Source organism: Liolophura sinensis, chromosome 7, assembly GCF_032854445.1.
Source record: "Liolophura sinensis isolate JHLJ2023 chromosome 7, CUHK_Ljap_v2, whole genome shotgun sequence".
Taxonomy (NCBI): Eukaryota; Metazoa; Mollusca; class Polyplacophora; order Chitonida; family Chitonidae; genus Liolophura; species Liolophura sinensis.
Window position 1 is genome coordinate 27747388 of NC_088301.1, and position 13855 is coordinate 27761242.

At 37.5% G+C, this 13855-nt stretch overlaps 1 protein-coding gene across 1 annotated transcript in view; it reads left to right on the forward strand.

The window, feature by feature from the left end:
- Window positions 1-13855, forward strand: part of LOC135471604 (DDB1- and CUL4-associated factor 15-like) — a 33215-nt gene continuing 19360 nt past the window's right edge. The window contains exon 1 of the mRNA XM_064750895.1: window positions 1-46. Within this exon, the coding sequence (XP_064606965.1) occupies window positions 23-46 (24 nt within the window). The 5' untranslated portion in view covers window positions 1-22. The remainder of the gene's footprint in view (window positions 47-13855) is intronic.

Genomic DNA, 13855 nt, shown 5'->3' on the forward strand with positions numbered 1-13855 from the left:
TGCTCCGAAAAACGAAAGTTTGATGCACAGATTGCACTTGAGAGAGGTAAGTTTCACTGAATTATTTGACTGAAAGTGTTGACAGAAATGGTATACCAGGGTTTAGCTGGATTCTGTAAAATTTGGTGCATGGATGATCAGTTTATCGATGCGGGTTTGGCGAACGGGTCAAAACGCCCTTGTCTTGTTGAGCTGTCGAACCTAGCTTACGGTCAGTCACAACTCACATAGTGATCCTCTGTTGTGAAAGGCCTCTCTGCCTGAGAAAGAAAGCTCGCACGGCCTTGATCTATTTTCGATCGTGCTGGTTTTATGCTTCACTCTTACTGTGTATTTGTGAAGGGAATACTGAAGTCAAATGACGATATACAGCATATACAACAACAACATTGGATGTTTACATTCCAACAAGCCCGGACAACAGGCACAGAAGGGAATTTGGGTGTTTGATTAGCTGATTTAGTGCAAGATATATCTGTCATGTGATAATTTACATTGACTGTAAAAGGAGAAATCATAGAAAATGCTTGTTGAGTTTCATTAAACCGAAAAGATTAGTTTTCTAATACGTACGTTTTTTTTATCTATAGTTGTGCTTATTTTATCAGAATTTGTGTTAGTGGAAGGGGGCTGGGGGGCGGTAGTGCCCATGGTGGACATTCACATAAACTGGAGAAGAATTATTCCAGGAACACTGAATATTAGGTTGAGAAGTGCCGATGAAGCTCTCCAATACACCAATCAAATAAATAAATCTAGGTGGTCAAATGTGCGTTATAACACCTCCTCTTCCCATTTGTGCCCACCAATGTGTAACTGTGTAACCACAACTGAATGTTTTAGTTCATGCTTGATTTTCAGTTGCACTAGAAGATAACTTTACCCAAAGCAACTAAGAAAACCTTCGTTTATATATTTACTAAAAATTCACTTTATATAGTTTCAGAATTCTGATCTATTTGGTTTTCTACACATGCTTGATTCCGCCATTGAAAAGTTTGATGTGAATTCTGAGATTGGTTTACAGCATTGTAGTTTGCACAAAAATAGAGATTCTAATCATGTATGCCTAAAAACCAGAGAATCCATAACATTGTAAACTGATGACAGTTGCACCTACTGTTTAATCGTTACATACATGTTTGAATGCAGAGTAGCAGGGGCTCATAGACATCTCCCTATCAGAAACCATGCATTTTTCTTTGATGTCTTTGATTGGTTGGAATTTAACCTGTCCGCTAGTAAAACAGCTGTTATCCAATCAGATGTAGTTTGACTGGTAGAAATAAACGCTGACTGGGTTGCCCGTGGATGGTAAACACTTTGCCGGGCTGACTGGAATTGCATAAGAAAGTTTGGCAGGCCAGCTGAATTTTAACAGCAGGGAGGGAAAATGAGGCTTTAAACATACATACAATCTCTGGTTCATTCATCTGAAGTTTGATCAATCTTGGGCATGCCAGTTAAAGTGAAAGAAAAGCACAACACATGCTGATTTCCAGAGAAAGTCGCTATGATACATGCCATCACATTGGCTGTTTCTCTGATATTGACCAAAGGGTGAGCTTCTAACAAATTGTAAGAAGTTTCACCTGTGTTCAACAATGCAATGGCCGTTTGACAGCTACAGCAGTGTTATAGGTTCTGATCGGCTACAGAGGGCAACTCAAACAGAAACATATCCAAAACTAATGGGTAGATTGCAACATAGAGCTATGAAAAGGGTGTGTGTGTAGTCATTTTTGTAAAATGTTTTGGTAGCTATTACTATTTAATAAGCAGCGATGAAATATTGGAAGCAGCAGGAATCAGGATGACTTTAAAGATAAGAGTTTGCTTGTAAATTTGATTATATCTGCACTGGAGTTTTGGGACTTTAGGGAAGATTTTATTGTGACGTGATACTACATGTAATTTTAAACATCACAGCAATGTAGCAAATTCATTACAAATGCCAGCATCTTTATCAGCTACAGCTGACTTCAGTCTTCTGTACCTGAAAGCTTTGGTCTCAGGATGGCTTATATTTGACTCTGGTACTTTTAGATAGGGTCTGTGCGAGGATCATCAACCCCCCAAACATCTTACGCAATATTAAAGTTCACAGCTGATTTCCTGGCTACAAAAGTAGCTGAACTTCTTCATGACTTGTTTCATGTCATTAGTAACCAGTCACATGTACGTGTAATTCTCTGAAACAAGATAATAATACACTGTATAGGGGGCTTATCAGAACAACCTACAATGTTAAGCCTTGGTCATGTGCTGCTTTTATTTCGAGGAAGGGCCTGTTGGTTTCCATGTCAACTGACCCTGCTGACCTCTTCATTTTCAGAGTCTGAGGCTACCCCAAGTTAAACTTTGGGTGTGGCGTACTAGATTAATTTTCTATGAATACTGTCACTGTTTCTATCATTTAATTTTATATATACGTGTATCAGGCGCTCATATAAACATGTAAATATGTGAAAGGTGATTGGCTACATTTGGACGGGACAAAATATACGTAACCAATGAAATGTCTTGTTTTATAATCCCAAATAAAAGCACATATCCATGGCACACGCATGGTATAAAGTGACCTTCACAAAAGCAGAAACCGTTCATAAAAACCCTTTGACAAATGACCATTGAATGATAAGTGGCGGTTATATAACTAAACTGCCATGCAAAATATGTGCGACGCATCTATCCGTCATGTACGGGCTGAAGCCGGTTGTCGAAATGTGAAGGGTGTTGCACTACTATTTATATGAGTGACATAATACGTAAACAAAGAATACAAAATCTAATTTAATGATTAATATTTTACTTAACACTATTTCCAAGTTAAAATCAATCAAACAGTATTATTAACAATACATATGTCAATTCTTTCTACAAATTTTTCCTTCAGATGGGATAAAACCTGATACTTTTAAAAGAAAGAAAACATATAGCTTATAAAATGCTATTTCCAAATTAAAATCAATCAAACAGTATTATTAACAATACATGTCAGGTAACAATACAAAATCTAATTTAATGATTAATATTTTACTTAACACTATTTCCAAGTTAAAATCAATCAAACAGTATTATTAACAATACATATGTCAATTCTTTCTACAAATTTTTCCTTCAAATGGGATAAAACCTGATACTTTTGAAAGAAAGAAAACATATAACTTGTAAAACAGTAGAGCCCAGTATCTGTACACAGATTGTGCACATATGTAACAGAGAGTAAAATACATGGTAGTGTACTTCTCTGAAATTAGAAGGTGAAGGTAATCTATGGGTTTGGGGTTCGCATGCACCGTCCACCAGATCATAGAGTAAGGAGAAAGCGGGCGCTGAATTGAGGTCGGCAGCAGAGATTATTGTGGGATCATTGTTGTAGTGTGGAAGTGTGATGTGAATATGTAGTCAAAACAAATCTTTCACACAGAACTGATAAAGATGTCCCATATATTTCACAAGAAGTGTCTTTTTTCAGAATTGAGTTTTACTGGAATATAATCAGTTTTTCTCTAGCTTAAAGCATACTTTTGAGTTTTTTAAGCTTTGTATTCAGTATTTGAATCTCTTTACTGTTATTTAACGGTAGTTAAGGTTGACGTCTATGAACCCCTGAATATCTGAACGCCTCTCTGATCTTCAGAAATGAAAATGGCATCTGACGAAGAAAAAGGATAATTTGGATATAGTCAAAGTTGTTTTTACCTGAAAAGTAAAATTCTGTTAGTCTATCCATGATAATGGCTGCTGAATCTCTTGTCACGGACACTTCATTCACTGAAATGGCAAGGAGCATACTGCAGTTCAGTTAAGCAGATCAAATGCATGCTGCAACATCACCCTTTGCCATACAGGGGCCTCCGTGGCTCAGTTGGTTAGTGCGCTAGCGCAGCGTAATGACCCAGGAGTCTCTCACCATTGCGGTGGCTGTGAGTTCAAGTCCAGTTAATGCTGGCTTCCTCGCCGACCGTACGTTCGAAGGTCTTCCAGCAACCTGCGGATGATCATGGGTTTCCCCCGGGCTCTGCCCGGTTTCCTTCCACCATAATGCTGGCCGTCGTATAAGTGAAATATTCTTGAGTACGGCGTAAAAAACCAATGAAATAAATGAAATGAAATGAAACTTTGCCATACACAATTTTGTAATGGTAATGGTAGTCCAATCTCGGGGGAAAATGCATCAAGGCTATAGTATACTGTCGTCACTGATTTCAAGACAGCTGCCATTTGCCTCATCGTTTAAAACTCCATAACTTGTGGTTGACTTTGTTACAGGTAGTGCCTAGCGATGTTACTAGTGTTGTTTTCTGCAGAGGTCTGCAAAAATTTCTCCACCCTTAAACTTGACTGTTGCCATAGTGATCATATAAATGGAACAGTCTTACAAATGGTGTGTGGTTTAAACCCCCCAAAGAAACAAATCATGGAAACATATTTGTCTTGATTTGGTTGTGGGCAGTTCCCTAAAATAAGTACTGGACATCAGAGAAGTCTGGTCAGAATCTTTCTTAGCCTTAGCCTTTCTTAGGCTTTTTTTGCCCCCAACCTTTTTTTTGTTTGAACCTGTAATGTGCCTATGTCACTTTGGAGACAAAAGTCATATGCATCACTCAATGCACATTGCCATGCTCTGTTTGGTTGTGGTGATGTCCAGTGTAAAAGACTAAATTGATAGTTTTGACTATTGATAACAATCCTGCGGTTTGGAGAACATTTGAACTTTTTCTGACAGTTTACCAACAAGTGAAAGATGCTTTTTCATATTTGAAAGAAAAGACAACACCTGACCATTTGTATATATTATAGAAGATATACAATGAGCGACCCATTATATTGAATTTATTAAATGAGTGGTGTGATTTGGGTTTGAGGCAAGGAACAAATGAAAATTACATCGCAAGTTTAATAAATTTGATACAATGGGTCACAAATTGCATATCCTGTTTATCCCGTAATTTATTTGGAATTGATTTAGGAAGTTGATAGAGAGACATCATCTGTCTGTTTTAACAAGTATGTAAACGAGATGCATACTGATATCGATATATGTGAAACGATTGGAACCAAACCACACATTTCACTGAATATAGTTCCAGACAACATTGAGGAAACCTGTGATTTCTGTGAACAGAAAACACAACACAGTCCATCTGTCTGTGATAAGACAAGCTTTAATTTTTTTTGAAAATATCATATTTATATAATACCATTCATAAAATAATATTCATAACTTCTCATTTATCGAAAGATTTGGTTCTGAAATTGTAACTTAAATCTAGATCATCTCTGTATGACAACTAACGTCACATGGTGACCTGCAGGGTGCAAGGAGCAGTGATTTTGAATATCATACTAAACGAAATATTCAACTTCAGGCTTTTAACGCCAGCAATTCACCTCAAAACTTATTTACTGGTTTTACTAATCTTAATGGAACTTGGAGAATGCAACGAAATAGTGTCTGCCTTGTTTCAAAGGGCTTGATTTTGGTTCTGTTATGAACTTAGGCGTGATGTTGAATGAAATGGTCACAATGGGAGAAAATTACAGTGTTCAATGTGGCAAATAGAATGGACAGTATCTAAGAATAATATTGAGGTACATCAGTTGCAGACCAGTTCATACACTGTTTGGGGCTCTGCAAAGTATTAAGTTTAGTTTGTAGGTGTTAAATTTTTTTTTGAAAATCTGATACTGAGGCATGTTGCTGTCGTGGACGGTTGAACTTAGGTTTGTGAGGACAATACTTTATTTTAGGCGTACAGCCTCAAGCCCTTCATTTCCTTTCACCACCTTTGCTATTTTTCACATATCATAAAGATAATTAGTATGCCTATCCAGTGGCCAAAAAACTTGGTTACCAAGAAACTTCTGTCACAGTGTAGTAAGTGATGGCTAGCCTGTACTTTTTTCCCCCCCACTGCAACAGACAATAGAAGTAGTCCAGTATACATCTATAAAGTATCCCACATGAATTTTAAAAAAAAATAACTGTCTACCTTTATGATGTTCTATAACCAACATATCGCAGTCCAAATTAAGCAAAATCGGACACATTGAGGAAATCAAAAGAGACACCCTGTTTCTGCGGCACAAGTTAACTCCACAACCAAAGAACGCAGCTGTTCCTGCTTGTCTCACCCAAACTCTTGTTTGCCTTTTAATTCATATGTACTTGGGGTACAACTAACCCCACATTGTGTTAACGGTCTTTAATATCGTGCTCACTATGGCCCCATAATGAGTTCCAGATTTAATTTATTGCGTTACAAAGGACATGAGATGAAAAGATTGTTGTTTAAGTCTGTTGCCTCTCCTCTTTCTGAATAACTAAAGTTAGAGTATTTGTTGTTGCTTCTTTCAAGTATATTCACACTCATTCACACACAAAAGCTTGTGACCAAAAAAAAAAACCAGATGGAGAAAAATTTAGAAGCATTTAAACAAAGGACTCTTTTGACTGTAAAACCCAGAGCTATGACCTACAGTTCCTTCACAGATGAAGCACATCATTCCAGTTATATGTAAATTTTCTTTAAAAAAAAAACATATATGGAATGATTTGTGAGGTATTGAGATTTGAAAACTTACATATTATTCCAATGCATAGGTTGTAATGTTTGACGTCATCCGTGTGTTTTTTGGTCATTAAACAGTGCAAATGGTTTGCCATGGGCAATAGTACGGAGATGAAGTGTACCGTGTGCACAAGTTTGAATTGCAGGCTAATATCTAGGTGCCAAATTACAACCAGAATTTCTTGGAAGGTTGTGAGACTATTCATGTTCACACACTAAAAGACATTGTTGAGTACGACGTAAAACCTCAAGCACTTACTCACTCACTCACTCACACACTAAAAGACATTGTTGAGTACGACTTAAAACCCCAAGCACTTACTCACTCACTCACTCACACACTAAAAGACATTGTTGAGTACGACGTAAAACCCCAAGCACTTACTCACTCACTCACACACTAAAAGACATTGTTGAGTACGACGTAAAACCCCAAGCACTTACTCACTCACTCACTCACACACTAAAAGACATTGTTGAGTACGACGTAAAACCCCAAGCACTTACTCACTCACTCACACACTAAAAGACATTGTTGAGTACGACGTAAAACCCCAAGCACTTACTCACTCACTCACACACTAAAAGACATTGTTGAGTACGACGTAAAACCCCAAGCACTTACTCACTCACTCACTCACACACTAAAAGACATTGTTGAGTACGACGTAAAACCCCAAGCACTTACTCACTCACTCACTCACACACTAAAAGACATTGTTGAGTACGACGTAAAACCCAAGCACTTACTCACTCACTCACACACTAAAAGACATTGTTGAGTACGACGTAAAACCCCAAGCACTTACTCACTCACTCACACACTAAAAGACATTGTTGAGTACGACGTAAAACCCCAAGCACTTACTCACTCACTCACACACTAAAAGACATTGTTGAGTACGACGTAAAACCCCAAGCACTTACTCACTCACTCACTCACACACTAAAAGACAAAGCACAAAGACAACTTCACACCAGGTCATACCTGCTTGTGCCAAGTTGAGATACTTTCAGTTACTTAACACTGAATATGGACTGTGTTACTTTGTGGCTAAAACTGGATGAACATATTAAATTAAATAACCGAACATGGAGATTATAATCATAAAAGGAGAAGATCAAAAGGTGAAAAAAAAAGTTTTTGAAGACATTATTAAATACTACATTTTCTAATTGTTATTGTGCACCACACCCTTGGCCTGTTGACCTTTTTTCAACCTCAGGTTAGATTCAGTTTGCAAAGGATCTCGTTACTCTCTGCATGTTATGATATAAATGATAACATTGCGGTATTTCCTGTTACCTTAACAAAATGTACTCAACTAAATCTATATTTCCTCGGTAGAACTTGATCACTAAAAATGATATCCTAGTGTATCAGTTACAAATCTGTTGATTTGTCAAAGTTTTGACCTGCAAATAAATGTATGTGTCCCTGAAATCAGCATGCATGTTTACTGTTTTATACAAGTCAGTTTGTTGAATGTGCTGCCTGGATTACGCCTGTTCTGAGAGAATCTAAACTGAATTCAGGAAGTTGTATGAAAAATTCTTTACAGGTCACAGCTACCCCAGGCCTGGCTTGTAAGCAGCTATGAGGTATAAATCCATTTTACTGCAAGAAGGTATCCAAGAAAAAAGAACAAGTTGTGTAGATTCTATATAATTTACCCGCAGCTTCTGTGATGTGACAATAGGTAGCATTGAATGATGTAGTCATGAGGTCAAGTGGAAAATTGTACTGGAATGACATCAAAAACAGTATAGGAGAGCACCATTTGTAGCTCTTTGTGGAAGGGCTGCAGTTGGTGTTAAGATGGTGTTAAGTTGGTGTTCTTGCTTCAAGTAACATCAGATAGAAGTGGAAATGATTGGTTATGATTGTAGGAGAGTTTTCACATTATCTCAGCCTTTATCATTAAACATTCCTTTAGTATAAAAGAAAGCTAAAATATGAAGTAAGGTTCATATAGACAACTGAAAACTGGGGAAAAAGTCTTTTTTTTTATTTTTCCAGATTTTTTAAAGATTGTTTTAAGGCATTCAAATGTCTGAATACTGTTGACGGTATCTAGGAACTCTTACATCATGTCACCTTTTTTTTCCTGATGCTCACCAGATGGAAGCAGTTTTTGGGAGCAGTATTTCAGTAATCCTTTACTCATAGGTAAAAAGACTTATTCCAACATTCAGTGTCAGGAAAAACTTTCTGTGACGTCAGAGTTCCTAACCTCTGATAGTATGGTCCATAAAGCCCACCTTAGAAGTCAAATCTTTGAGCGCCTTTAACTCTCTTTACAAAAGTCTAATAAAGCAAATAAAAGTATATTTAGGCATAGTTTTAAGTGGCATATTTAGAGACGCCTACTTTGATTTTTAGAGATCTTTACCTTTAAAACTCCTTTAGGGTGCAGAACATTCATTAACACCTTTGTGTTGGTGTTTGTTGTGTAAAACAATATTTGAGGAGATAGGAAACAAGACAGTTTGGATTACACAACAAACACCACTACAGTGGTGTGAAAACATTAAACTATACTATTGTTCATCAGGTGTTTAAAAAATGATGATCGTCCTGTAATGACTTGTGTTGAAAGTTTTTCCCACATTTGGCAGAGAATACTAAAAAGTAGGCAGAAGTACATGTTGTAGTTAGAAATACCTATAATTCTATGGAGTTTTTTGTAGGAGAATTTGATACATAACCATGTATCTGAGGTACATGTAACTGGTTTCAGAAAAGTAAGTCCTGCAGTGTTCTTGAAATTTAGCGGCAGAAGATTGATTGATTGGTGGGGAGAATTTTTCGCTTACATGATCGTGGTCAGAAGTATCCATTGAGGAAGACTTTGTTTTCTCGAGTAAACCACAGGAGGTCTGGAAGCCAAGCAGACGTGGTGGCATTTCTGAGGTGGTGAAAATTGTCACTGATTTACCGAAGTAATTTCACTTTTAGAATATACCGCCGTGGTGTTGTAGTGTCTCCGTAAGGTTTTCTTCTATTTGGGTATGTAAACTCAACTGGCGCATTGTTATTGTGAAGCGTAATACTTAGTTAATAAAATACTAGTCAAATTATGTTTGTCAGTAAAAAGTTAGTGTTGTCTGTTCGCACTCTTTAACTGCATGATTCAAAATGCAGTCACATTTGCAGTCAGTTGGCCAGGCCATGATTTAAAAAAAAAAAGGTTTGTTTTGAGTAGAAAAGCTGCCAGACTGTTACCTCCCTTTGTAAATGATTAGCGAAGTGCGGCGAACTTCAAATGTCAAACACGGTATTGTGCACTGTTGTAATTATGTAGCCTACCATACACTGCCATACACATCGTTGCGAATTACAAATTGTTTATAATGCATTGTTCTTAGAAAGGAAGATTGTATTTGGTTTAGTAAGACTTATAATTCACTTTGAAATGTTATATTGTTTATATGTGGGATCCACAAGCGAACGTTGCATTGTTGGGCGGACAGTTTAGACCAGTGACACGTTTCCCATTCTAATTCGTTGAGAAGGAAATTGAGATTTTCACTAAAATACAGACTAAAATACAGGTGTTTAGTTACGAGTCATATGCAAATCACTTTTGTATTTAGCTGCAGGAACAAAAATTCTGAATTTCTTTTGGCAATAAGTCCCTTAGTTATTAGCAGGAATATTTGTTTGTGTTATTGTTACTATTTATACGTCAAAAGTCCTTTCAGTAAGATTTTGTTTTCACTGTTGTGTTATATCAATTTTATATCAGTGGTCTTTATTATTGAGTAAATATTTCCAGATCTAAAGAACGTGAATAAAGACAATTAGGATGGCATTAGGCATTAGTGCGGTCATGACAATAACTGGGCATGATGCCATTATCACATGGGGATCAATGTACCCAATACACAGTAAACACAGTGTGCGTGTATGTTCACACGTACCTTACAGCTGAGCCATTACGCAATTAACTGCCATCCTCCTGCAGTAATGAAAATGGGTAGCTGGTTGCCGCATGGTTAAGATGTAGACTGTAGACCTTTATATAATTCTAATATGATTTCTCGGGTCTAATTATCTGTAACATGCAAATGTGTTTGTTTTCTAGGATTTTATAGCTTGTTATAAAATCTAATGTGTAGAACAATCATGCATTTATGTTTATCTTTAGGAAGGAGAGTGATTGTACACAGATGGCGATCAATATACACAATACACAGGAAACACTGTTCATGTAAATTCACATATACCTTACAGCTGAGCCATTACACAATTAACTGCCATCCTCCTGAGGTAGTTATTCAGATGCTTGCGTTTCAGTTGCTGTGTCCGCCAAAATGCCAGTTCAATCCCCTTCTCCAACAAGGAATTTTCAACATTGTTCTGCTTATAATAGTGGCAAGAGGTTGAAGACAACGTTCTTGGTGATTTACTGTATTTTAGTTAGAATTTGGAGCGTGACTAAGTTACACATTTTATCTATCTCTGGGAGCTCTGTTGATGTTAGAAAGGTATTTTGAGGTTTGTTTGGAAGGTAGGATGATAATGTAGTGGAAATGAACTTGCAAAAAAAAGATTTTTTTCGGCCTCGAAAAATGCACATTTTTGTTAAACTTTTAGATTATGTATAGTATGTCACACGTGGAAATGTTTGTCAGTAACTTGCTAAAAGTCGGTTTTCTCTGAACATTCTGGCTTCCTTCACGCATAAAACTGGCCACCAACAAGCACTATTCAATAGCGAAAAACCTCGGCAGAGTGCACTGCCATTCTCAAAGAGCTTAATAGCCTATCACAGGTGGCTTAAAACATTTGAATACATTTAGAAATAGCTCAAGATTATGACTTGACACAACAGTCGAGTTGAGTTTACTTGAGTCTTAGTCACATGGGTGAAAATGTTTGATATTTCAAGCTCTTTGGAGTGATAGCGCGGACACTTCCAGTATGATTTGATGGTGTAAAATGTATTGGATTCCATCTAACCAACATAGAAATGTAAGTGAGTCGGTGAGTGGATGTGTGAAGGAGATGGCCTCAAGGAAGATCAGCTGCTTGTTGACAATCTGTAAAGAAGTGGTTGAAGTACAACAAATGATCATTTATGTGTCTTAAATTGTGAATATTTGCAGTATTCAAAGTCATCTTAGTTATAATGTGGCCTGAATTTGTATTTTGACCCTTGTCTTGACTGTTTTGGGTACTTGGTCTTTCACATATGCATACTGTTACCTATAGTATTGGTTATTCAGTGAACTGCACAATAAAGCTGTTGTCACTCATGCCCACTTGAAGCCCTTGTGATTGATTTATTTATTTATTTGATTGGTGTGTTATGCCGTACTCAAGAATATTTCACTTATACGACGGTGGCCAATATTATGGTGGGAGGAAACCGGGCACAGCCCGGAGGAAACCCACCGCCATCCGCAGGTTGCTGTCAAACCTTCCCGGAGAGGAAGCCAGCATGAGCTGGACTTGAACTCACAGCGGCCGCATTGGTGAGAGGCTTCTGGGTCATTATGCAGCGCTAGCGCGCTGACCAACTGAGCCACGGAGGCCTCCCCTTGTGATTGAGGCTTGGCATCAAGCTAATGTATGTAAATGTAGGACTGTATTCAGTTTATGGTAGGGAATTCTGTGTTATGGTCATTGAAATTAACTGGTTGTGAAACAGCAAACATTAGAAGTATGTGGACAAGTATTGCAGACTGTAGACCCTTATATAATTCTCATATGATTTCTCGGGTCTAATTATCTGTAATATGCAAACGTGTTTGTTTTCTAGGAGTTTATTGCTTGTTATAAAATGTAATATGTAGAACAATCAAGCATTTATGTTTATCTTTAGGAAGGGGAGCGATTGTATGCACCAATCTTCTGTTGTCCATGAAGAAGACATACTTTTGACAAGGTTCCATTGAGAGAGGAAGTAAATGTATACAAGGACATGCGTCTATGAATTAAACCATTCTTCAAGGAACCTAGTAACAGACTTTATCGGATCAAATTGTAGTCAGTTGGCTGGGAGTACATTTCCAAGTTAATTGCAGCATTTTGTCTCATTAGTCACCTTTCCCTATCCATTTCTCTCCAACTGATAGCCGGGCGATTTGGTAATGTCCTTCAATTTTCTCAGTGAGCAGTGTGTATTATGGCTACATGTATTATGTACGCTTCGTCCAACGTGATTACCCAGTCAGCGACTATGGTCTTTAGGGCTGTTGAATAAGAGACCTCTAGGTGTGTGTGTGTGTGTGTGCATGGTAACACTGTCATTAACAGACACATGTTCCTGTATCATAGGAGAACCATCACAGCTGTGACAATGTGATTAGCACTTATTTATTTGTGTGCTCGCTGTCCTCAGTATAATGACTGCAACCAGCTGGAATCTTCCAGGCAGTAGTTCTGAACATATTTACTCCTCAGCCTGTTTGTATTGAAATTGAAATGGTAGGAAACGTAGTATTGAGGATATTGTAAAGATTCATTCAAATACATGTAGCCTGAAAATGATTCGAGTGAAAGGTGAAAGATGACCCATGAGAAATCAAGCTGCTGGCTACACTCAGATAAATGCTGACGATGTTTGAACGTCACTGTGCAGTGTGCTAGGCATTACGTGTGTATAAGCTGTTTTGTCTGAATAAAAGAAAATAAGATATGATGTTTTTAAAAATTTCTTGCTTAAGGGAATATAGGCAATCAACATTCATTTCAGTAGACCAGTAACTGATCTGAGGGATTTCTTTTCTCTAATAATAGGAATATGTGCAGAGATGTTTTTTGTGTTTTGCAATATATATATAATAACCTGGTGAGTGAGGGTATGTATATATATATATATAATACTACAGAATATCAGCCTTGGCTGATCTGTAATTATGTGTTCAGTGACTTTGTACCTTCACTCACCAGGTTTTATTTTAAGCAAGAACATGCATGTATAATATGTATAGACATGCTTGAACCGTAGTCCCACCCATTCAGACATCATGATGGGATTACATTTTTCCTAACACTGATTAGCATGTCGGGATGTGCTCTCGACTAACTTGCCATGTACAGCCCGTCTCGTGGTCAAATCTCACCTGGGTGTAAAATTTCACAAACGTTTATTCTCGAGTCCATGCCAATGTTTGGTATACACTGATTCTGTTAAAAGACGCCAAAAATATGCACCAGTAAAACCCTTTTTTGAATGATAATCCAGTTGATAAGAAGTTTTGAATTGAGAAGTGCAACTGTTGTCGGCCATGTTTCATGCTCGAACCCCGTGGAAGGTATGTACTGG